We start from the raw sequence: 23,251 nt of genomic DNA on the forward strand, positions 1-23,251 counted from the left end.
AAAATAATAAGACACAAACCAGTAAAAAACGAAAAGGGGGGAGGTAGGAAGGGGGGGCGAGGGGCCGAGCCGGCTCAGGGGGGAATGGGGTCAGGAGACACTGAGGGGACGGCGGGGGGAGCAGCACCGGGGGGCTGCAGCAGCGCGAAGCCGGGGGGGCTGCGGGCAGTGTCGGGGGGCGGCGTCGGGCGTCACTTGGCGCCCTGCGCCTCCGACTCCTCCTCGTCGTCCTCGTACATCTCGCCCTCCTCCTCGGCCGTGGCGTCCTGGTACTGCTGGTACTCGGACACCAGGTCGTTCATGTTGCTCTCGGCCTCGGTGAACTCCATCTCGTCCATCCCCTCGCCCGTGTACCAGTGCAGGAAGGCTTTGCGGCGGAACATGGCCGTGAACTGCTCCGAGATGCGCTTGAAGAGCTCCTGGATGGCCGTGCTGTTGCCGATGAAGGTGGAGGACATCTTCAGCCCCCGCGGCGGGATGTCGCACACGGCCACCTTGACGTTGTTGGGGATCCACTCCACAAAGTAAGAGCTGTTCTTGCTCTGGATGGCCAACATCTGTTCATCCACCTCCTTCATGGACATGCGGCCGCGGAAGACGGTGGCCACGGTGAGGTAGCGGCCGTGGCGGGGGTCACAGGCGGCCATCATGTTCTTGGCATCGAACATCTGCTGGGTGAGCTCGGGCACGGTGAGCGCGCGGTACTGCTGGCTGCCGCGCGCCGTCAGCGGCGCGAAGCCCGGCATGAAGAAGTGCAGCCGCGGGAAGGGCACCATGTTGACGGCCAGCTTGCGCAGGTCGGCGTTGAGCTGGCCCGGGAAGCGCAGGGAGGTGGTGACGCCGCTCATGGTGGCCGAGACAAGGTGGTTGAGGTCGCCGTAGGTGGGGGTGGCCAGCTTGAGGGTGCGGAAGCAGATGTCGTAGAGCGCCTCGTTGTCGATGCAGTACGTCTCGTCCGTGTTCTCCACCAGCTGGTGGATGGAGAGCGTGGCGTTGTAGGGCTCCACCACCGTGTCCGACACCTTGGGGGACGGCACCACGCTGAAGGTGTTCATGATGCGGTCGGGGTACTCCTCCCGCACCTTGCTGATCAGCAGCGTGCCCATGCCCGAGCCGGTGCCCCCGCCCAGCGAGTGGGTCAGCTGGAAGCCCTGCAGGCAGTCGCAGTTCTCACACTCCTTCCGCACCACGTCCAGCACCGAGTCCACCAGCTCGGCCCCCTCCGTGTAGTGCCCCTTCGCCCAGTTGTTCCCGGCACCGCTCTGCCCTGGGAAAGAAGAGAGGCTCCGATGGCCGCTGGCCCCCCACGCCCACGGCCCGAGGGGAACAGGGAGAGGATCGGGGCCGGGACCAGCCGCTGCCGCCGGCAGCACCGGGGAGATCTGACGCCGGGGCGGGGTGGGAAGCAGGAACCGCAGAGGTTTGGCGGCGTGCCGGCAGCGCCGGGCCCCGCGGCGCGGGAGGGGTGCGCCCGCCGACTGCCCCGGGGACGGCGACCGGCCGGGCGGGTCCGAGGATGCAGGGACTGGGGGGAACATCGGGGGACGGTGCAGCCCTCCCCGCCCGGGGACCTACCGAAGATGAAGTTGTCAGGGCGGAAGAGGTGGCCGAAGGCACCCGAGCGCACGCTGTCCATCGTCCCCGGCTCCAGGTCCACCAGGATGGCGCGAGGCACGTACTTGTGAGCTGAGAGAGACCCCACGATGGGAGGGGACCTGCTGCCGCCCCCCCATCCCGCCCCCAGAGGTGTTTCCCAGCACCCTGCAGGGTTCTACGGGGCTGGGTGCTGGTTGTGTCCCCCACAAATCCCAGGGTCTCCTGGCGTGGGTGGGTGTGTGTCTCATGCCCCCCAAACAATGGGAGTCACAGGGGGTGGGTGCACACGTCTGCCCCCGTTTCCCCTGAAGGCCCCGTGGGCTGGGTGGATGTTCGTGTTTTGTCCCTCCCTCACCACAGGATCCTACAGGGCCAGTGCAGGTGTCCCTCCCTCCCCAAACCACAGGGACTGGGCGCATTTGTGGTGTCCCCCCCATGCCAGTGTCCCACGGGATGGGTGCATGTGTCACGCCCCACCCAAACTACAGGACCCCATGAACTTGGAGGCACGTGTGCCCCCCGTCCCCCCAGACTACAGCGTCTGAGGGGGTGGGTGCACCTGTCTGCCCTCCTGGGCTTCAACAGTGCTGGGGTGCAGGTGGTGTTGTGTGTGACCCCTCCCAAATCGCAGGACCCCACTGAGCAGGGTGTACACGATTTCCCCCTGCCCCAAACTAAGTGCCCCCAGGGGTGGGTGCCCATGCCTGCCCGCCCCACACCTCCATGGGGTGGGTGTGTCCATCTGCCCCCCTCCCCACCCCAGCAGAGCCAGCTCCTCCTGCACTGGGGGGTCAAACTGGGACCCCACAAACCCCCAGCCCAGGGTGGGGGTGCCAGGGTGCCCCGCACGGGGGGAGGTTCCGAGGGGGGGTCGCTTACAAGAGGCCTCATTGTAGTAGACGCTGATGCGTTCAAGCTGCAGGTCTGAGTCCCCCACGTAGTTGCCGCTGGGGTCGATGCCGTGTTCGTCGCTGATCACCTCCCAGAACTGGGGAGGACGGGGAGCTCAGCAGGGCGGGAAGCACTGGAACACCCCCAGGCCTCCGGGCAAGGCACGGGGCACCAGGATCCTCCCATCCCCAGGCAGGGCTGGGTGGGGCAAGAGGCACTGGGATACCCCAAACACCCCAAATTCCCCAGGCAGGGAGGGGCGGGGGGCACCGGGACTCCCCAAACCGCTGGGCAGGTCTCAGCGGCGCGGCGGGCACCGCGATGCCCCGAACACCCGAAATTCCCGAGCAGGGAGCGGGTATCAGGACTCCTCAAACCCCGGGACAGGGCTCAGCCGAGCGGGGGCAGGGGGATCCCCCAAACATCCAAAATTCCGAGCAGGGCGGGGGCACCCCAAAACCTCGGGCGGGGCTCAGCAGGGCGGGGGGCACCGGGACCCCCAAAACCTCGGGCGGGGCTCAGCGGGGCGGGGGGCACCGGGACCCCCAAACCTCGGGCGGGGCTCAGCGGGGCGGGGGGGCACCGGGACCCCCAAACCCCGGGTGGGGCTCAGCAGGGCGGGGGGCACCGGGACCCCCAAACCCCGGGCGGGGCGCGGCGCTGTCCGCGGTGCTGACGGACAAAGGCGGGGGGCGGGGGGCGCGGGGGGGGGCGGGGCGCTTTGTCCTCCCGGTGCGGCGGCAGCGGGGGAGGGGAGCGCAGGGGAGGCGGGGGGGGGAGCGGGTCTGTCTTTGTCCGCCGCCCGGCTCCGCCGCGGCGGGCGGGGCGGGGCGGCTCCGCCGTTACCTTGGCGCCGATCTGGTTGCCGCATTGCCCCGCCTGGATGTGGACGATCTCCCTCATGGTGCGGCCGGGCCGGAGCGGAGCGGGACGGGAGCGGGCTGGGGCCGGGAGCGGAGCGGCACCGGAGCGGAGCGGCACCGGGAGCGCGGGGGGCGGCGCGGCCGCCGCCGCATCCTTTATAGGCGCCCGCCGCCGCACCGGGCCGGCCGCTGACGTCACCGCCGCCCTCCGCCAATCAGCGGCCGCCGCCGCAGCGCCGCAACAGCCCTGCGGCACCGGCGCCGCCCGCCACGCCCCGCCCGGCCACGCCCCGGCCACGCCCCGGCCACGCCCCGCCGCGGCGGAGCGGAGCGGAGCGGGGACCCCCGCCACCCCGGGGGGCACTGCCGGGGGGCACCCCCGGCACCCGCGGGGAGCGGGGACACCACCGGCACCCGTGCGGGGGACCCTGGCACCGCCCGGCGGCGGCGGGAGCGTCCCGGGATGCGGGCGTTGGCGGCGGCGGGGCGGGGGGACAGGCGCGGGACACCCCTCCCTCCCAACGGCGTCCCGGAACGGGGAGGGACAGGGATAGGGTACGGGAGGGACACCCTGGGGGTCTCGGTCGCCGGTAGCCCCCGCGGGACCGGGGACAGTGCCGGTGGCGGTGATGAGGTGGGCGGCGGCGGGCGCGGCCCGAGAACAAAGGCGATGGTGATGGGCCCTTTGTCCGGGGGCGGCCGGGGCCGCTCCCCGCGTGGGTCCGGCCTCCCGCAGCCCAGCCGGTCCTTCCCGGTTCCTGCCGGGAGCGAGTGACCCTTGAACGACCGGCGGGACCGGGAGGGACCTCTCCCCCCGGGGCTCCCCGGGGCTGCCCGATGCCAGCCACAGCGTCACTGCAAAGAGCCTTTATTGGGAACCGTGAGTCCCTCGCCCGGACTGGGCCCCCCGCGGCTCGTCCTGTCCGTCCGTCAGTCCGTCCCTCTGTCCGTTTCGGGGCAGGGCGGCTGTGCCGGTTCCTGTCCCCTGCCTACCAGGAGCACGTCACCACCTCCCGCAGCGTCCGCCGGAGCTCCTGGCTCCGGAAGGCGTAGATGAGGGGGTCAATCACCGAGTTACAGATGATGAGGATGAGGAAGAGGTTGAAGTAGCTGAAGAAGCAGGTGCAGAAGGGGTTGGTGGGACAGGTGACGATGAGGATGAGGTGAAAGAAGAAGGGCCCCCAGCAGATAAAGAAGACGCCCAGGAGGATGGTGAGGGTGACTGCGCCCTTCAGGCTGCCGCCACGGTGGGCAGCGGGTGGCTTCTGCTGGCTGGAGATGCTGTGGAGGTGGTGGCGGGCCAGGGCGAACATGTGGATGTAGAGCACCAGCATGAGGACCAGCATGAAGAGGAAGAAGCCGATGAGGCAGAGGAGGATGGTGTTGCTGCGGTAGTAGGTGATCAAGACGGTGCTGGAGACCGTGCTGGCCAGCCAGATGCTGGCCATGGTGACCACGGCCCGCTGCAGCGTCATGATGCTGTGGTAGCGCAGGGCGTAGAAGATGGTGATGTAGCGGTCAACGGCGATGACCCCCAGGAAGGAGAGGGAAGACACGACGGAGCTGCAGATGAGCGTGTCAATGACGCTGTCCATGTGGCGGACGATGCTGGGGCGCATCACCAGCACCCCGTGCTCCAGCAGCAGCATGAAGAGCATCTCCGCCAGGTTGCTGATGCTCACCAGCATGTCGGACACAGCCAGGCAGCAGATGAAGTAGTAGGTGGGCGAGTGCAGGTTCCTGTTCTTCAGGATGGCGGCCACCACCAGCAGGTTCTCCACCAAGCTCACCAGCCCCAGCGCCAGGAACAGCTCGTTGGGAATGTCCAGCCCCTGGCACCAGCCACTGCTGGCCCCGACCGTGGCGTTGCTCTGGTTGCCCTCGCTGGCATTCGAGGGCTCGCGCAGCAGACGCAGGGGGGCCAGGGTCGACATGGCCCCCTCCACAGCCCCGGGGCCCCCCGTGGCACCCGCGCAGCCCCCGAGCCCCCGTTGTGCCCCGCCAGTTCTCCCGCGGCGCCCGGCGGCGAGGCCGAGGGGATGCCGAGGAATTGGGGACGGGAGGCCTGGGATGTGCTGGGGGCGTCTGTGCCCGCCGGGACCCTCCGGTGTGGCGGCTGCTCTCTGTGCCAGCGCTGCCCGCCGGCCCGGGGTGCTGAGGAAGAAAGGGCCCTTTCTCTGCCCCACTTTAAAGCCGGCTCCCGCAGCTCCTCCTCCGAAGAGGGTGGGCACCTGCATGAGGGAGGCACTCCGGCAGCGAGGGGAGCCGCTGCCGAGGCCAGCGCTGGGAGACTCCCAGGATGGCCCCAGGGAACAGGATTGTTTGGGATCACCATGAGCCATGGGGTCTCAAATGCCCTGGGGTGGTCCATGGACCTTGGGGGCACGGCCATAGGGGTCCTCTGTGCCCTGGGGGACTGTGCACCTCAGGGTGTTCATGTGTCCTGAGGTCCAGCATCTGCTGGGGGAGACCCCTGACCCCTGGGGATCTGCAAATCTTGAGGGGTCCCCTGTGCCCTGCAGGCCCCTGTTTCCTATGAGGGTCAACGTGCTCTGTGGGATTCGTATCTTGGGGGATCCCATCTGCTGTGGGGGTCATGCACACACCCTGGGCCACCCAAACACCTTGGGGTCCCCTGTAGGACCCTCCGCACCGCACGATCCAAGCTGCCCCACACAGCGGGGCTGGCAGGGGTCCCGTTCCCACAGCCCCAGGGAAGATGTTGTACAATGGGGCAAGCATGGGATGCGATAGGAATCGTCAAAGGCACGATTAAATGGGCTGCTGGGGAGCGCGGCGCCGGAGGGAGCCCAGGCAGGCTGGGTGAGGACAGGACCCCATCTGACCATCATGTGCCTGGGCTCCGTGTTGATGCCTGGAGCCGCTCAGCCGCCAAAGAGCCATTCACAGCTCCGAGAGAAGGCTGATCCCACGGTTATCCACTTCCGCTGGGAAGCCCTTCCCTCTGGCACAGATGAAAACGGCTCGGCTGCACACACTGAGCGTGGGGTCCCAGGCTGCCCCAGCGCCAAATTACAGTGACGGGATCCCATGGGATTTGGATGTACCAGTGGGGAATGGAGCCAGGGTGGGGGGACTTGAGACTGAGTCTGCACACCTGGCAAACCCGTGCCAGCTACAGCCCCCAGGGAGGCAATACAGCAGGAATGGGCATTTATTCTATGTATTCACCATTACTCAGCAAAAAAAGGGAAAAAAGCTTTATGGGAACAAGGATGAGTTAAGGTTTGGCTGTGGCTTACCTCGATCCTGGCTCTGGAAGGTGAAAGCGAGAGGAGAAATGATAGACAAAGAGGGGGGAAAAAGATTTCTTCTCCAACATAATTAAAAGGCTGAAAAAGCTGCTCCATGCACAATTCTAGTGGCAGAGGGGACTCTGAGAGCTTTGGAAGGTTCAGTGTAGCCAGGGTGCAGAGTATGTTGCGGAGGGAAGGAAGCTCCAGGCTACGGGAAGCACAAAGGAGCTGAAGAAGAGAGCAGTAAAACCCCTCTGGGAATTAAGGACAAGAGCCAGGAGAAGAACAGGGAGGGGAATTAGGATGGAAATTGTGCGTAGAGGAGGCCAGAAGGGGACTAAGCTGCCATGGGGACAAGGGACAGCTGCTGTTGATTAGCTCGGACATGCTCAGACAGCCCTTGTCCCCTGTTAAGAGAGGAGCCAAGTGCCACACGCTTGTGTGTGCCTTGTGTGGACAAGGCCCACGGCTGTGGCTTCAGCCCCCGGCCCTGGATGGAGCCCCCTCCTCACAACGGCCCATTCCCGCAGCGAGTCCATTTGTGTGACTTTATTGGAGTGCAACACAAATCGGGGGGTGATGCCAGAGGGTCTGGGGGAGAGACGGCGGGGGCTCAATCCCAGTCGCCGTCGCCATCGGGATTGTCCTCGCGGGGGGGCTCCTGGAACTGGATGTTGGCCAGCATGTCCCGCATGGCCGCCATCAGCCTGTTCACCCCCTGGTTGAGGTCCTGCGCTGCCCCGGCCTCGTCGTCCCCGTCGTGCCGGATGTCCCCCTACGAGAGAGCAGCGCTGTGGTGGCAGGGACAGGGACAACACCGGCGCCAAATCGGCACCGGGCTGCTGCCAGCAGCGGCTCCTGGAGCAGCAACGCCATGGGGGAACGGTGCACACAAATCTCAGCGTGCGCTCACCTGCAAGTTAAAATTCGGCAACAGCGAGCGGAAGAAGAGGGATAAAGTGCTTTCATTGGAGGGGTGGCTTGTCCTGGAAGACACAAGTGGCACCATGGTGAAGGTACAGCTCGGTTTGTGACTCCTCGGTGGGATGGGGTTGGTGCTGGGAGAACCATGGTGCTGCTGGAACCAGCCCTGAGGGAGGGAACTGGGCCGTTCCAAAGGGATTCTGAATTCAGGCAACCCTGAGCAAACCAATCCCTAAGAGCACGACCAAGGCCAGGTTGGAAGGGGCTTGGAGCAACCTGTTCTAATGGAAGGCATCCCTGCTCGTAGCAGGGGCTGCAATGAGATGAGCTTTAAGGTCCTTCCAACCCAAACCATTCCAGGATTCCATGATTCTACCAGCTCTGCTCTGAGGGGGTTGGTGTGGAACACACACATGGCATCACCCTAACACCAGGACTGGCTGTAATTTAAATTTCCACTTATCCCAAACCCTCCCAGTCAGCTGTGGTCTGAGCTTTCCCTGGCTTTTGCCCTATGGCTGGGAATGACCAGTGGTGACCGTCGTGGGAAGCAGCAAGACCAGTCCAGCCTGTAGCTGTGCCTGCCTGGAGCAGCACAGCTCTTCCTCTGCCATGGGGGAGGATGTCAGCCCTGAGCACCTGCGTGCAGCCTGGCCTGGGGCCGGGGGCACGCCCGGAACACAGAGCACGGCCGCTGTGCCAGCGCAGCACCAGCGGTGGAGGTGGTACCTTTCCGGTCGGGTGTAGGAAACAACGGAATCCAGAGGAGGGAGGGGGTCAAACCCCATCACGGGCTGTGAGGTCACCTCCTGCAGGGAGAGCAGAAAGGAGGGATGAAGGAGAAAGGAAGGGATGAAGGCGGTTCATCCAGCAGCAGCAAACATGGGCGCCCACAGAAGCCGGGAGTGAGGGGCTAGGACGGGCCCAGCAGGGACACAAGTGCCACCACAACACACACAGCCACAGCCCCTGTGTCCCACCAGGCCCCTCACCAGAGGCAGGGCTGCCGTGGCCTCCTTCATCTCCGAGAGGATGATGTGCCGGTAGATGTTCCTGGGAGCGCTCTGGTACCGGATCTTCCTCCTGGGGTGGGGAGGGACAGAGCAGTGAGCCCTGAGCAGGCACATTCCCATTTCTGCTGCTCCAGGCGCAGTGTCAGCAGCTTCCCTGGCTCTGGGGGACGGGGCCGTATTGGATGGAGCTGGCTTAGAGTGAGCCAAAGGGGGTGGCACTGCTGAGCTCTGGAGAAAGAGCAGAGAGCTCAGGAAGGAGCAGATTGACCTTGGTTTAGGACACCTGATGGCTCCCTCCTCTTTCTCAGCACTGGGAAGTGTTTCTAAGCTCTCACCTGCCCTGTGTGGCCTTCCCTGCCCTTCCAGGCCACCCCTCCACCCTGTCCAGGACGTTCCCAGGGCACAGGTGACAGCCAAGGCTGGGGAAGGCAGTGCAGGATACGCAGTGCAGGTTCAGCTCTACATTCCCTTTTGTGAAAAGCGTGGAAGAGCCACTGCCTTCCTGGCCCCATGCTGTGACCTCTGCCACCAGACCAGCAGCTGTGGGGCACTGAGCCCTGTCCCAGACACTGGAACTGCTGCTGCCCAGGACACACCCTCGGTCCCACTCTGTCCCTGGCACAGGAGCCCTGCCCTCCACCCTCTGCGCTCACTTGTGCTCGGCCTCCTGCACCAGCGCGTCCTGGGCCTCCACCATGCGCAGAACCTCGTGGACGTGGGGCTCCAGCCAGGCCATGACCGCCGGGTCCTTCCACAGGGCGTGTGTCCTGCCCACGTACAGGGACGTCAGCTGGTTCAGGGCGGGCGACTGGCTACGGGAGATGGCTGTTACTCACGGCACCTTCCTCCTCCTCATCCTCCTCCTCCTGCTCCTCACGGCGGGGTGAGGGCTCAGCTCTGCGCTGGCCTTTGGCGTGGGAACACGAGAGGACTCGCAGGCTCCTGCCTGGATATTGCCATCCACCTTCACCAGAGCTTCTGCCTCCATCTATTTTTAGGCTAAGCAGAGCCATGTAATGAGGGAACACTGCCCTGGCCTGAGGGAGAGCCTTCGCACGCTGAGGAAGAGCACGTGTCAAGGGAACGCAGACTGGTTGGAGACAGCCCGCCCTGGGAGGACACACGCACCGCTCTCCCTCCCTGCACACCCCAGCAGGATCTGGGGTGAACTCCCGACCCGTCCAGGTGAGGTGGGTCTCTTGGCCTGATCCCGAGGCCATTATGGAAATCCGGTATCAAAAGGATTATCAAACGAGGCATTATCAAATGAGCCTACTCAGGGAACCCAAACAAGCTCCTCCATTAGCTGTCTGAGCACGCAAGATCCCTGCCGCTGGCAAAATCGATCCCTTCCCTTCGCTGAGAACATCTCCAGGCCTTACCTGATCTGGGCATTCAGCCCAAAGAAGGGGTGGGAGGCGACCCTGGCGTCGGGCTGCACGCTGCAGTGATCCAACAGCGGCATCAGAACTGCAAGGCAAAGGCAGAGAGTCTGGAGCCGCTGGTGAGGGGCAGGGTGGGGTGGGGTTACCCCTGCAGAGTCACTCCCCTCCTCAGGGCCAGAACCCCCTGGGCACCAACAAGGACACAAGGAGGGGGTGAGGACACTGCTGGTCCCTGTGCTCACACGGGCGTTATTTCAGCCACCCCAACAAACAGCCTAAAAGATGTCTCCAGCCTCCACAAACTGAATCTCTGTCGGAGAGCTGGTTCTTCCTGCTGCACACGCCCTCCCCTGGGCCTCAGGGCTGTGTGCTCCTTTCATGGACAGCAGCGCCCATGGGATGAAAGGGAGAGTGATGGGCACCCATGGGCAGAGCACATCCAAAACAGAGCTGTGCCTCGGAGGGAGAGCCAAGGAGACCGGCTTGTCCTTGCTCCGGGCAGCCCCGAGGAGCTGAGACATCTCCCTGCTCTGCGACTCCAGCTCTCACCCTCCCCCAGCCTCCTCACCCCTGACCACTGCTGGTGGAGCACTGGCTGCCCTGGGGAGGGAGGTCAGAATCATGGAATCACAGAATTGTGAGGTTGGAAAAGCCTCTAGGATCATGGAGCACCACCATTCCCGCAGCACTGCCAAGGCCCCCCCGAACCCATGTCCCCAGCTGCCACGTCCACACGGCTTTTAAGTCCCTCCAGGGTTGGGGACTCCACCACTGCCCTGGGCAGACTGGGCCAGGGCTGGATGACGCTTCTGCAGAAGGAATTATTCCCAATATCGAACTTTGAGGCTGTTTCCTCTCTTCCTGTCCCCGTTCCCTGGGAGCAGAGCCTGACCCCCCTGGCTGCCCCCTCCTGTCAGGGAGTTGTGGAAAGCCAGAAGGTTCCCTCTGAGCCTCCTTTTCTCCAGGCTGAGCTTCTCCCCAGCTCCCTCAGCTGCTCCAGCCCTTCAGTGTCGGTGTTGGGGTGAGGAACTCAGAACTGCCCTCCCCCACCACACTGGGCACAGGCACTGCCAGTTCTGCCCCGACCGCTTCCGCTCTGACTCAGGGCTCCCTCCTCAAAGGCAAATTCCTGCCGGGAATGCGGTCCCGGCTCTCCCAGGGGACAGTGACAAAGCCCTCGAGGATGGCCTCACCGGTGGGGACGCACTCACCGCTTGGGAACATGATGAGCGCCAGCTGGATGAGCCGGGCCGCTCGCTCCCGGGCCTGGCTCCGCTCCAGCTCCGGGCGCTCTTCCTGCTGGCTCAGGAAGAAATAGGCCAGTGGCACCGAGAAGGCAAAATTGGGCAGCTGGGACAGATTGCGGTGACTCTGCAGGATCAGAGAGAGGGAGAGTTACCGAGAAATGATGCTGTGCAGCCGAGCTGGGCTGTGCGGGGTCGGGGCTCTGCCTGCTGGGGTTAAGTGAGTTCCCAGACACTGGCTGGGTGCCCCCGCAGCTGAGTGAGCAATTTGGACCTCTCACAACTCCAAGGATTACAGGAACCAAGAGCCCAGCCTCCAGGGATCGTTCCAATGCCGCTGGGATGCTGGCTGGGCTGTGAGGCCCCTCCAAAGGGCTCACCTGGCGGGGAGACCCCAGGCGCCCATCCCTCACCTGCTGGCCACTCACCTCCCACTCCTGGAAGAGGCGGGTCAGGAAGGTGTATTCCCTGGCCCGCAGGGACAGGAAGTCGATCAGCAGCAGCACACAGAGTGGGTCATTCTCAGGATCAAGGCTTGGGAGCAGGGGGAGAGAACAAACTCAGTGTCACAAGAGCTGAGAGAGCTGCCCTGATTTCTGAGTCAAGCAGCCTCTCCCAGTGACATCCAGTGACTCAGCAAGTGGAGAGAACAGGAACACAGTCGCTCCCGCAGGGCCGGAGCGCTGTGTCCCCATAGAGGGGACAGTCCCCTGCCACCACGCAGGAGGAGGATCGGTGGCCACAAACTGAGTGGGCTGAAGCCACTGCCACACTTTGCTCTGCTAAGCCTCCGAGCTCAGGCCACAGCTTGGCAGTGACAGACCACCCAGGGCACCTCCTCACCCATCAGCTCTCCAAGGGCCCCAGCACAGAGCTGCACAGCTCTGAGGGGTGGGAATGAGCCCATGCCAAGCCCAGGAGCAGCAGGACCCCTCGGGGGGGTCCCCCCAAACCCAGGCACTCCCCCCTCGGTGGAGGCACCTACCTCAGGATGAGCTTGCAGAACTCCAGGGCTGTGCGGGGACAGCCCCTCTTCTCCAGGAACATCAGGTGCTTGAAGAGAGCCAGGAAGAAAGCCCTGCATGGAGAACAGCAGCAGGACACTGAGGCCAGACGTGGAAAGAAGCATTTTGTGCCACTCAAAAAAGGGGACACAGCCATCAAGAGCTCCTCACCCCGAAGCATCACATCCTGGTGTGGCATGGAGTGCCACAGAGCACCCCATGCTCCCATCTCTTGTTTTTGTTATCTTTTTGCGGAAGAACAGGGAGAGAAAACTCCTGGCCTGCTCTGGAGACTGGGACCAAGACAAGTAAATTCCCTGAGTCCAAATCCCACCTTGTCCCAGTGTGGGGACGGTGACACAGAGGCTCAACACCTGAACTGGTGATACAGGTCACTGGTGGCGCAAAGCGTGTCAGACACAGGGAGTGAAATGTGAGCACCCTCCAGGTACAGCAGTTTGGGAGAGATGGCTTGGGTCAGCTGACTGGAAAATTCCCAGAATAAAGTCACCTTTCCTGGCAGCTGCAGAGCTGGAGTTACATAAAGACACAGGCTGGGAGGAGTGCGAGTGCTGGGGGTGATGGCTGCAAACACACAGCAAGGAGTTTCGTGACCGTTTTGGGCTAAGGGGCTCTAATGGCACGAGAAGGGAACGACAGGGAGGGACAGTTCCTGCTGCAGGAAGGTATCCCTTGGGAAAAGGGATGCTTTGTGCAGAGGCTTCCACGCACGAGCTGCCTGTGCTCCAGCACCATCCCAGGAGCCCCCAGCAGAAAGGGACGCTCAGGGGTCTCCCTGGACGAGCAGCAGCCGTGATTCTGGCTGGCTGTGGCCAAAGGGGGCCAAGGAGCAGCCCAGCCCTGCTCACCTGTTCTCGGGCCGCCGGTAATCCAGCCTGCAGGTCCCGCTGGTGAGGCTGAACACGGGGTGGAAGGCGCATTCCAGGCTGTACAGTGCCCGCTCTGGGGACAGCAAGGTCAGTGTCAGGGACAGGACAGGGACACCAGCCCAGCACAATGCTGCCCAGCACTCGCTTTAGCCCAAAAGGAAGGAAACCAGCTCGTTCCCAGCACAGCGAGGCACAGAATCACTTCACACAATGTGGTGGCAACAGGCACCAGGACAGAGAGCGCTTCCACATTAGATCACACTCTGAGTGGGAAAAGGAACCTTTCTGGGATTGAGGTTGGTCCAGGAAAAGCCAAACTCCTGCCCTCCAGTGCCCTTGCCAGGGCCTCCCCACAGCCCGGCAGGGAAGGATTTCACACATCTGCTCCTCACCTCGCTCTTACCTATGAGATCCCGGGCCATCTCCTGGTCCTCCTGCATGCGGCACACGTCGCTGAGCTGCAGGAGGGAGTCCACGTGGTAGGGGTTCATCTGGAGCAGCAGCTGCACGGGAGCATTGCAAAGGCTCTGTGTCATTACCGGGGTCTCAGCCATCGGGTCGCTGACCCAGGTACCCTGCAGCAGCCAGCGCTGTGACACACAGTGCCCAGAGCTTCCTTAATGCCACCCTGCAAGATCCACCCCAAAGCTGGAAGGGCACAGGGAGCTCTGTCCCCACCACGAGCAGGATGGGAGCCCTCAATGGCAGCTTCCCTTGGGCAGCTCCCTCCCCGATTTTCCAGCAGAGGCCATGCCAGGCCTTTGTTCATCATCACAGACCTCCTCCAGACCTCTCCCAGCTCCTCCATTTCCTTGGAAAGGAGACAACGAGATGCAGGCACTGTTATAGTTTGGGTTCTTTTTATCAGCTCTGAGCATTTGATCAGGGTTTTGCATCCTCTGGATACTGAGAGGACATATGGACACATCAATTACAGGAATCAGAAATGGTAACAAATAATAATAATAAATAAATATTTACTTCCAGGCTTCAGAAGAGAAGTTTAATCTAAAAACTTTCTCAATTTCCCTAATTATATTATAAATAGGCTACTTTTCTCAAGTACCTAAAACTTCAGTTCAGTAAAATATACTGAAGCTACTACAAACCTTGCCACACTTTAGTTTGGGGATTATTATTTTTTCTTCTAAACTGAATAAATAAAGCTTGCAAAGCTCCAGAAGTTTCCATCTGCAGGGTGGGGATCTGTGGGACCACCTACAGCACAAAGACTGGATGTTCCAGGCTGGTCCCAGCCTGAAGCCATTTGCCTGATGCTTAACCTCTTCCTTAAGGGGTAGAACTCTAAAGTTCCTTTCTAGTCCACTTTTTGGGGGGACATGGAACACTCAGGGTCACTGTGATGGGAAAAAAAAAACAAGAGCAGGTCACCAAGACCTTTTTAACCTACCAGCAAGTGCACAAAAACACTCACAGAACAAAAGGTCCCCCAAAAGTAATGTTTTATATGCTGAAATCAGAGCATCAAGGCAGAGCTGGGCTCCAGCTACGCCAGGACTGGGGTGACCAGGGACAAACTGTCTGGAATTGCCAAATCCATCTGTTAGATCTTACCCCCGATGGAAAAGGGGAAGACTTCAAGCTGTATGAACATCCTCAAATCTAGCCAGACCCCCTAAGAGGGTCACAGCACCCAGATTAAAATGCCATGTCCTGTGTGGGGGACCGAGCTTGAGCTGTCCTTGGGACACTCACTGCTGCACAGGAATTACCTTGGCTCACTTAATCCAAATCCCTCAATCCAGGCAGAACTGCTGAGCTGGAGAGAGCCCCGCAGCTCTGGGCTGAGGGTGGGAAAGCAGAAGGAAGTAAACTTTATTTAGCAGACAATGGGCTCTTTAAAGAACACCTCCAGGGCATGTGTCCCAGCTCATGTGGCCAGACCTTTCATAGAAACATCGCTCAGTTATGGTTTAGCTGGGTGCAGAGCAATTTTGCTGCTGCTCATCACTCCAAACTATAAACGTTACTATACAGCTTAATGAGCTCGGACACGCATGAAGGACTCCCAACACAAAAGCCTGTTTTGCTGAAATACCAAGGAAAGACACATTTTTCATCCTTGCAGGAGTTTATAAATAGAACAGCTGCTAGTTTGGATTCCCAGTTCACGATGGGTCGGTACAATATCCCTCCTTTCCCAGCTAAGAGCTGAGACAAGGGAGCTTTGTTCCCGCCCTTCCAGGCAAACGGACAGTTCCTGTGGGCTCCTGTCTCAGAAGGTGACCTGGCACAGGGTTGGCAGAGCCACCAAGGCTCAGCCACCGGCCACCAGCCCTCCTCTGCACCAAGGAGGTCACTGATTAACGAGGTGACAGCACAGCTCAGCGCTGCCTCACCCCACACAGAGGGACACGGGGCTCTACTGTCCCAACAAGACTGGAAATAAATAATAATAATAATCCAAGGCTCTGCAGAGGGATCTGGACAGGATGGATCAAGGGGATGGGGCCAGCGGGATGAAGGCCAACATGGTGACACGCTGAGTCCTGCTTGTGGGTCACACCAAGCCCATGAATGCTACAGGCTGGGGGAAAAGCGGCTGGAAAAGGACCTGAGGGTGCAGGAGACAGTGGATGGACATGAGCCCAGGTGGGCAGGAAAGCCACTGGCACCCGGCCTGTGTCAGCAATGGTGTGGCCACAGGACCAGGGCAGTGCTCATGCCCTGTGCTGGCACACTTCCAGTCCTGGGGTCAGCTCTCACCCCGACAAACAGAATGTCCAGGGAAGCAAACAGAGCTGGAAAAGGCTCTGGAGCAGCAGAAACAGCTGAGGGAGCTGGGAAAGGGGATCAGCCTGGAGAAAAGGAGGCTCAGGGAACCTTCTGGCTCTTCACAACTCCCTGACAGGAGGGGACAGCCGGGGGAGTCGGGCTCTGCTCCCAGGGAACAGGGACAGGACAAGAGGTTGAAACAGCTTCAAGCTGTGGCAGAGGCAATTCAGGGTGAATATTTGGAACAATTCATTCCCCAGAAGCACTGTCCAGCCTGGCCCCAGCCTGCCCAGAGCAGGGGTGAATTCCCCACCCTTGGAGGGATCTAAAAGCCGTGTGCATGTGGCACCTGGGGACACGGGTTAGGGGTGGCCTTGGCACTGCTGGGGGAACAGCTGGCTTAGAGGCTTTTCCAACCCAAACATTTCCACTGGAATGCACCAGCCCAACTCCCCAGGGAAAGGAGCTGCAGGAACACAGGAGGGAACGGCACGACCAACCCAACGTACCACGATGTTGTTGGGGTCCATGGACTCCACAGCGTCCAGGAACTTGAACTGCACCTGCTGGTACTCACGGTGGTGCTCGAAGGTGAAGTGCTGCACGCCCCTCCGGGTGTCCAGCAGCTGCATGGTGATACCTGCAGGGTGCAGGGGAGACCTGGGTACCCCAAGAGAACCTCACAGCTCAAAAGAACACTCCCATCACTGGGTCCAGAGACACACGTGTTTTTGGAAACTCACAGAGAATTTCACTCTTTTCCCCTCCACCCCTCTCATGAGTCCAAGTCCCAAACCCACCCACAAAACCCAGACCACTCGTTCTCCCCAGGGATACTTCTCATTATCCAGCAATTCTGCTGCTAAGATGGAAAGTACCCATGCCCTGCTGCCTCCAAAAGAGGGGAAAACAAACCCAAATCGTAAGGTACAACTCCACAGAGCTCTCTGCTGAGGCAGGAGCTGTATTTCCACCAGCTGAGGAGCAGCTCCCTCTGAGATCCCATGCCCTGAGCAGCCCCCATGCTGCATGGGCCCAGGGTTAGGAGGGCAGGGGCAGCCCCAAAAGCCTCACCTGTCTTGCTGTAGCGTGGCCAGGTGTTCTTGGGAGCCGTCAGCCACATGCTGCGGACGTACTGCCGCTGCCTTTGCCTTGGCCTGGGGAGGGGAACACACAGGTCACAACCTCTCTGCACTGACAGGAGCAGGGATGAAACCATGTCAAAGGGAAAAATGAGACCAAATTTCTTCCCCACAGAGAGCTACGCAGAGCTGAGCCCAGAGCTCTACGTTCGCCTTCAAGACACAACACACCTGTGCCTTACGTGCACCATCTAGGCCAGCCAGTGCCTCCAGCACCTCCACTCCCAGAGCTTCTCTCCCTGTTTTTATCCCTGCCAAACTCTCAGCTGCCTCTGTGCTTCAAACACAGCTTCCCAGGTCCAGTTAGGAGAGCCCCACATCCCTCTGACTCATCCCTCTTCCCAGCAGGGCCTTCAAATGTCAACTGGATTAGTTTGAGCTGTACTCAAAAATGCACAGATTTATTGGTTCAGGAGCAATTTGGGATCAAGGCTACTCTGAGGGAGTCACATCTCCTCAGAAAGGGATCACAGCCTATCCTGAGCTGGAAAAGACCCACATGGGTTAATAGCCCAACTCCTAGCTCTGCACAGGACAATCCCAAGGGACCACAGCTTCTTCCTCAAGCACCAAATGCTCTTCCACAGACTCTCTCCCTCCTCCCACCTGCACTGCTCCAAGTTCAGACCATTCTTTGGTTTTCCAACCAGCTCATGGAAGTGGGGATTTTATGGAAGACAGCGAGCACAGTGCAGTGGATAAATGCAGAGACATCACACCCAGGGAGCAACAGGTTCCCTGGGCCTCTGGAAGCAAGTGCATGAGACACACTGAAGGTAATCAGGGTTCACTTTCAGTCTAGGGGCTCTGGAATGGCAACAAGGGATGAGTGGTGGAGAAACAGACAAAATCTACATGTCTGCACTCTGTGAACGTGAGTGAAAGGACTCTGAAAGGTGGTTTGGAATAAATGAGAGGGGAAAGGAGCAAAAGGAAAAGCAAAAAGGAAATGCCAGTAAAAGCCTGGAGAACTCTTTCCCCACCTTGTACACACCGCAGAAAATATTCCTCTGTCCCAGTAAACAACTGCTAAATGAGTAACACACCCTGAGCCTGGGATTACCTGCCCAGGTGTGGCACTGGGAACTCCATGAGCCCTGCCAAGGGCAGAACAGACACACCTCCTGGGATTTGGAAAGGGTTTCATATCAAATTCTGGACTAACCTCTGGTCCCCGAGCACAGCACGAGCCCCAAAGTATCTCTTCAACTCATTCTCTGGATTCAAGTTTCTGAGAAGGTAGAAAGAAGAAAGAAAAGCTCCATCAGTTAAAAAGTTAAACTCAAGTCTCTCCATCAACACCCAGCACCCCAAAATGCCTCTGGAAAACCCCCAAACTGTCACACACTCCCCACAGATCAGACACAGCGTGGAGAAAGGAGACAAACTGCCAGAACTGGAAGGGAGAGCCCTGCTCCATCAGACAGGCTTTCTTCCTGCTCTGCTCCAGAGCTGGGAAATGCTGCTGCTGCCCTCTCCAGGGCAGCTGGGGCCTTAGCTGGGATGCTCCAGGGAAAAGCCTGAGTTCGGGAGCACAAGTGAATCCCATGTCGAGCTGTACACACCAGGGCTATTGGCACCTCTGCAGAGGTTCTGCCACAGAGGATCTGGGGTTGGAAGGTCCCTCAGGAGCCTAACCTGGTCCTGCCACCACTGCAAGCAGCAGAGAATCCCCGTCAGGACCAAACACAGCCTCCAGAGGAGCGGATAGCAGCAGGGATGTGCACAGCCATCCCCACCCTTTCAGTCTAGGTTGGTCACCCTGGGAAGATCGGATCCCACTGGGAAGGCCCCAGCTCCCTTCCTCAGCGAGCGGATACCCCGTCACACCAAGGCAGGGGCAGGAGGGAGCCAGCAGTACCTGTGCTCCACATAGAGCAGAGGCCGGCTGTCGGTGGTGATCCCACCCTGGCTCTGCGGTGCCAGCCCGGGGTCCTCGATCCTCTCCAAAAGGCTGTCGATGTCTTCCAGGTCATTTTCTTCCTTAAGAAAGGCAAAGCCAAGGCATTTATTACAGGCTGAGTCACAGCAGCCTGCAGGTCACCCAGCACAGATCATGCAGCTGCCTCCAGCTCATCCCGATCCCTGCGTGAGGGGCTGTGGCTCTCCAGAGAATCCCACAATGGTTTAGGCTGGAAGGGATCATAAAGCTCATCATGTTCTACCTCTGCCACAGGCAGGGACACCTTCCACTGTCCCAGGGTGCTCCAAACTCTGGCCAATCTGGCCTTGGACACTTCCAGGGATGGGGCAGCAACAGCTGCTCTGGGCACCCTGTGCCAGGGCCTCATCACCCTCAGAGGGAAGAATTTCCTCCCAATACCCCATCTGACCCTGCTCTCTGATAATGGGAAGACATTTCCCCTTGGCCTGACACTCCAGGGCCCTGCCCAAAGACATTTTAAATATTTAAATAACCAGCCTTCACCCTCTACTTTCCACCAAGTTACTGCTGTGAGCCTCACGACAAGGTCTCAAACACTCACATGACTTTAATCCAACTCTCCCACTCCCCATTTTCCAACCATCCCAAGAATCCATCCAGCTGCTCACACCCAACAGTTATATAACACTTTAACCCCAATTTCCCTCTATTTTCCCCCCAACAAATAACAAGTGACACATTTCTTGCGTGCCTGTTCCACATCCTCCTCATGATGCCCATGGGTGGAACAGAGCATTCCATTCAGGACGCCCGAGCAGCACTGCCAGCCTGCCTTTTCAAGCTCAATTTAGCCCCTGTGTGTGGAGTGTACACAGGAAAGGGATAATGTGCTCCGCATGGAAGTGCTGGAACAGAGCTTGCATTATCCCTCGTTGGCAAACCAAACTGCCTGGGCCTGGGTGTCCCCCCAGCCTCCAGCTGGCACAGGTCCCCCTGCTGCTCAATAGCCTTGGATTGGGAAAGGAAACAGGCTCTCCACGAGGGTTCTCCACCTCAGGAACTCACTCCTGAGTGGAATTCCCAGGGCGGAGGTGGCCAGCTGGGCGCTGGCACTGCTGTCACAGCTGAGCCATTCAGAATCTGGTGGCTCAGCAAGCTGAGCAAAGAATCTCCCTGGAGTGAACAGGGAGGCTGGACTCTGTGGTCTGAGAAGTCTTTTCCAACCTTAAGGATTCTGTAGCTCTGTGGACAGTTCAGATTCAAACCTCACCAGAAAGCCAGCTCCCACCTGAACCTCACTCCTACTGAATTAAGAGGATCCATGACTTTAATCCCGCTGCTACTTCCAGCACTGGAAGGATGTGGAGCTGCTGGAATGAGTCCAGCGAAGGCCACGGAGATGCTTCAAGGGCTGGAGCCCCTTTCAGTGCCTAAAGGGGTTCCAAGAGAGCTGGAAAGAGATCCTGGAAAGGGGGATAGAGTGATAGAACAGGTTGGACAGGGCTTGGAGCAACCTGGTCTGATGGAAGGTCTCCCTGCCCACGGCAGGGGATGGAATGAGATGAGCTTTAAGGTCTCTTCCAATCTAAACCATTCCAGGATTCCATGATTCTAAAGAGGCTTCTTTAACTTTAAATTTTGAAATGGGTTTTTTACCTTGAATGTCTCTTACAGTCACCTCGGAATTCCCACTTTGCCAACCCCACTGGGGGAACCATCCTGGTCCCTGGCTCAGAACACACACAGACGTACCACAGTCTCTCCTGCTGAATTTTTCTTGGTTTTCCTTTTCTTTTTTTTCTTCCGTGGCTTGTTACTTGTTGCCAGCTGCAAAGACAAAGGCAAGAGCTGTCAGCATTCCCAGGAACTGCAGGGGTGGCAGCTCCATGGGAAGAAGAGCACTTCCCACAGGGATCAGCACACTGAGGGTCCTTACATGAAGCCTAAATTCACCCTTTAGTGTTTGTAAGGGGGTGGAAATCAAGACACAAGGAGAAAATGGAGGAAAGCACCAAAGATTCACAAAGGGTTAAACCTCAGCTGACTTTCACATCGAAGTCTGAGGCTATGAAATCAGGATTGAAACTAGTTTAGTTGTGCCAGGTGTGGAGGAAATGCTTCACCATCCCTCAGCCCCCAGGATAAGCTGCACTTCTGCTTTTCCAGGGAGCAGGACAGCTCCCAATTTCATTCCCATTTCCACAGAAACCAACACCTGACAAAGGTCCCAGAGCCAGAGTGCCTCTCCCCACAGATGGAACTGCTTCAGCTCAGGGTGCTGGGGGGATTCCCCAACCCGACTGGCACAGCTGGGAAGCACATTTCCAGGATCTAGCAGGTAACTCAGCAAGGGATCACAGCACCACAGAATGGTTTGGGGTGGAAGAGATCTCAAAGTTTATCCAGTTCCTACCCCCTGTCCAGGCAGGGACACCTTCCCCTAGACCAGGCTGCTCCAAGCCTTGTCCTGGCTCTACCCAAGAGCAGCAGCTGCCATAGCTGTGTCATAGCTGGAGCTCTGGGAGCAGCCACAGGTGTGTCCTGCAGTGCACAGCAAACTCACCAGGTCAGGATCCCTGGAGCTCACACAGGGACCCAATATCCAGAGTACTCACGGCCCCTGGGCTGGCAGAGGCCACTGGCACGGCTGGAATGCATGCAGAGGACTTTGCTCCTCTGCCACCCAAACCAGGGACACAAACCCCAAATGCACAGCAAACAACTGAGACCAGGGGCCAGCCCCCTTCGCTCCCCCAACCCTCTTCTCTGGTGAGATCTGGGCTGGACCTGCCATGGAAAATTATTAATCTAATGCCCCTTTCTTTACAAAATCCTGCAAGGAGACCCTTCTGGGCTGATACAAACCACAGGAGGAATCTTGATATCTACTGACAACAAATTACTACAGGGAAGAAGAGGTTCAGTGTTCAGCTGCTTGAAGTCCTCACATCCCCTGTTCCAAAACAAATGCCTCCTTGAGAGCACTCCTCTCTCCTCATGTGGACACAGCACAACACCTGCCTTGGGCGCCTCCTCTCTGCAGCTGGAAAATCCCTCTGGACCCTTCACACAAACCCAGCCCTCAGATGTGAGTTCCCAGGTTTAAGCGTGCGTCTCTCTGCCGGATCCCTCGAGCAGTTACCGATCCGTCCTGCTGCTCAGCCTCCTGCCCCTCTCTCTGTCCATCACCGTCCGTCTCCTCGGTCACAGCCCCTTCCTTGCCCCTGTCCTTGCTCCCCTCCTGGCTCCCTCCTGCCGTGTCCTGCTCGCTCAGCCGGGTGTCTGCTCGCTCCTCTCGGGCTGCTGGCTCATCCTCCGACTCCTCAGCTGGGATCTGCAAACACAGGGACAAGCTGCAGGGACAGCCCGGTTCTCATCCAACACTCCACCTGCAAACAGATGGACTTTTGGACACCCCTCGTGTCAAACATGTCACCCAGTGGCTGCCCAGACCAGGCTGTGTCACCCCAAAAACCCAGCAGTGCCACCAGGGCCCATGTGCCATCCAGCACGGTGATCCTGCAGTGCTGGGCAGGTGGCAGGGATGTTCCTCACAACAGTTTCACCAGTCCAGCTACGACAATATCCAGATCCAGCCCCCCCCAGGCCTCCTTCCTCGCAGTTCAGCCCCAGCTGCTGCCCCCCACCCACCACCCAAGCCGATCACTCCCACCCCAGTCACCGACCCCAAACCACTGCCATACACATTGTCACCTCTGTCACCCCCACTGTGAGCCCCTCTCAGCCTCTGCCCCCAGGTCACTGGCACTCCAGCCACCCCCAGCGACTGTCACCTCAGCTGTCCCCCAAGTAAGCGTCCCCCAGCAGTGTCCCCAAATACCCGCCCAGCTGTCACCCCCAGTCACTGCCCCGCAGTTATCCCCGCAGCAACCGCCCCCCAGCCGCCGCACCCCGGGGCCCGCCGGCACCGGCCCTCCTCACCAGCTCGAAGCGGTTGCTGACGCCGGCGCGGGGCGGCCCGCGGAGCCCCTTCCCGGGAGCTGGAGGCGGTCCCCCTTCACGGGCGCGCTCCGGGCCGGGGTCGAGGCCCAGCTCGCTCAGCCCCGGCCCCTCCTGGCCCCGCTGCTCCCCCCGCAGCCGCCTCAGGGCCCGGCGCGACATCGCCCCCGCCCGCTCCGCGCCTGCGCCCCAACTGCGCCTGCGCGCCCGCCCCGCGCCCGCCCCGCCCGCTCCCACCGCGCGCACCCATTGGCTGGTGCTCTGCAGGCCACGCCCCCTGCCCCGCGGGGCCCGGCCCGGCCTGGAGCGGGAGCGGGTCCTGCGCGGGACCCGGCCCCGGGACACGGCCCCGGGACACGGCGGGGACACGGCGGGGACACGGCCCCGGGACACGGCCCCGGGACACGGCCCCGGGACACGGCGGGGACACGGCCCCCGGACACGGCCCCGGGACACGGCGG

At 60.3% G+C, this 23,251-nt stretch overlaps 3 protein-coding genes across 3 annotated transcripts; all 3 read right to left on the reverse strand.

The window, feature by feature from the left end:
* Window positions 1-25: 25 nt before the first annotated feature.
* TUBB3 (tubulin beta 3 class III) lies at window positions 26-3,468 on the reverse strand. The gene is made up of 4 exons (XM_040075630.2): window positions 3,334-3,468; window positions 2,476-2,584; window positions 1,576-1,686; window positions 26-1,267 (listed from the first exon to the last, which is right to left on the reverse strand). The coding sequence occupies exons 1-4, from the start codon at window positions 3,388-3,390 to the stop codon at window positions 192-194; spliced, it is 1,353 nt and encodes a 450-aa protein (XP_039931564.2). The 5' UTR covers window positions 3,391-3,468; the 3' UTR covers window positions 26-191.
* Window positions 3,469-4,203: 735 nt separating this feature from the next.
* Window positions 4,204-5,386, reverse strand: MC1R (melanocortin 1 receptor). Its single transcript, XM_058422041.1, has one exon. The coding sequence runs from the start codon at window positions 5,282-5,284 to the stop codon at window positions 4,340-4,342; it is 945 nt and encodes a 314-aa protein (XP_058278024.1). The 5' UTR covers window positions 5,285-5,386; the 3' UTR covers window positions 4,204-4,339.
* A 1,755-nt stretch (window positions 5,387-7,141) lies between these two features.
* On the reverse strand, window positions 7,142-22,952 carry TCF25 (transcription factor 25). Its single transcript, XM_040075570.1, has 18 exons — window positions 22,773-22,952; window positions 21,973-22,164; window positions 20,583-20,657; window positions 18,807-18,928; window positions 18,111-18,176; window positions 16,878-16,960; window positions 16,313-16,443; window positions 13,471-13,570; window positions 13,047-13,140; window positions 12,159-12,251; window positions 11,602-11,707; window positions 11,141-11,300; window positions 9,927-10,014; window positions 9,198-9,356; window positions 8,524-8,614; window positions 8,261-8,340; window positions 7,521-7,593; window positions 7,142-7,382 (listed from the first exon to the last, which is right to left on the reverse strand). Exons 1-18 carry the CDS (start codon window positions 22,950-22,952, stop codon window positions 7,221-7,223), a joined length of 2,055 nt encoding a protein of 684 aa, XP_039931504.1. The 3' UTR covers window positions 7,142-7,220.
* Window positions 22,953-23,251: the final 299 nt, after the last annotated feature.

Source organism: Hirundo rustica, chromosome 11, assembly GCF_015227805.2.
Source record: "Hirundo rustica isolate bHirRus1 chromosome 11, bHirRus1.pri.v3, whole genome shotgun sequence".
NCBI classification, from domain to species: Eukaryota; Metazoa; Chordata; class Aves; order Passeriformes; family Hirundinidae; genus Hirundo; species Hirundo rustica.

What these genes read in the sequence shown, in the direction of transcription:
- TUBB3 (XM_040075630.2), bottom strand. Translation starts at nt 3,390, where the DNA reads ATGAGGGAGATCGTCCACATCCAGGCGGGGCAATGCGGCAACCAGATC. An exon ending in GCAACCAGATCGGCGCCAAG is followed by an intron (nt 2,585 to 3,333) that starts GTAACGGCGGAG and finishes CGTCCTCCCCAG; the next exon opens with TTCTGGGAGGTGATCAGCGA. An exon ending in CCCTGACAACTTCATCTTCG is followed by an intron (nt 1,268 to 1,575) that starts GTAGGTCCCCGG and finishes CTTCTTTCCCAG; the next exon opens with GGCAGAGCGGTGCCGGGAAC.
- MC1R (XM_058422041.1), bottom strand. Translation starts at nt 5,284, where the DNA reads ATGTCGACCCTGGCCCCCCTGCGTCTGCTGCGCGAGCCCTCGAATGCC.
- TCF25 (XM_040075570.1), bottom strand. Translation starts at nt 22,952, where the DNA reads ATGTCGCGCCGGGCCCTGAGGCGGCTGCGGGGGGAGCAGCGGGGCCAG. An exon ending in GCCACGCTACAGCAAGACAG is followed by an intron (nt 16,444 to 16,877) that starts GTGAGGCTTTTG and finishes TGCACCCTGCAG; the next exon opens with GTATCACCATGCAGCTGCTG. An exon ending in TTCTGCAAGCTCATCCTGAG is followed by an intron (nt 11,708 to 12,158) that starts GTAGGTGCCTCC and finishes CCTGCTCCCAAG; the next exon opens with CCTTGATCCTGAGAATGACC.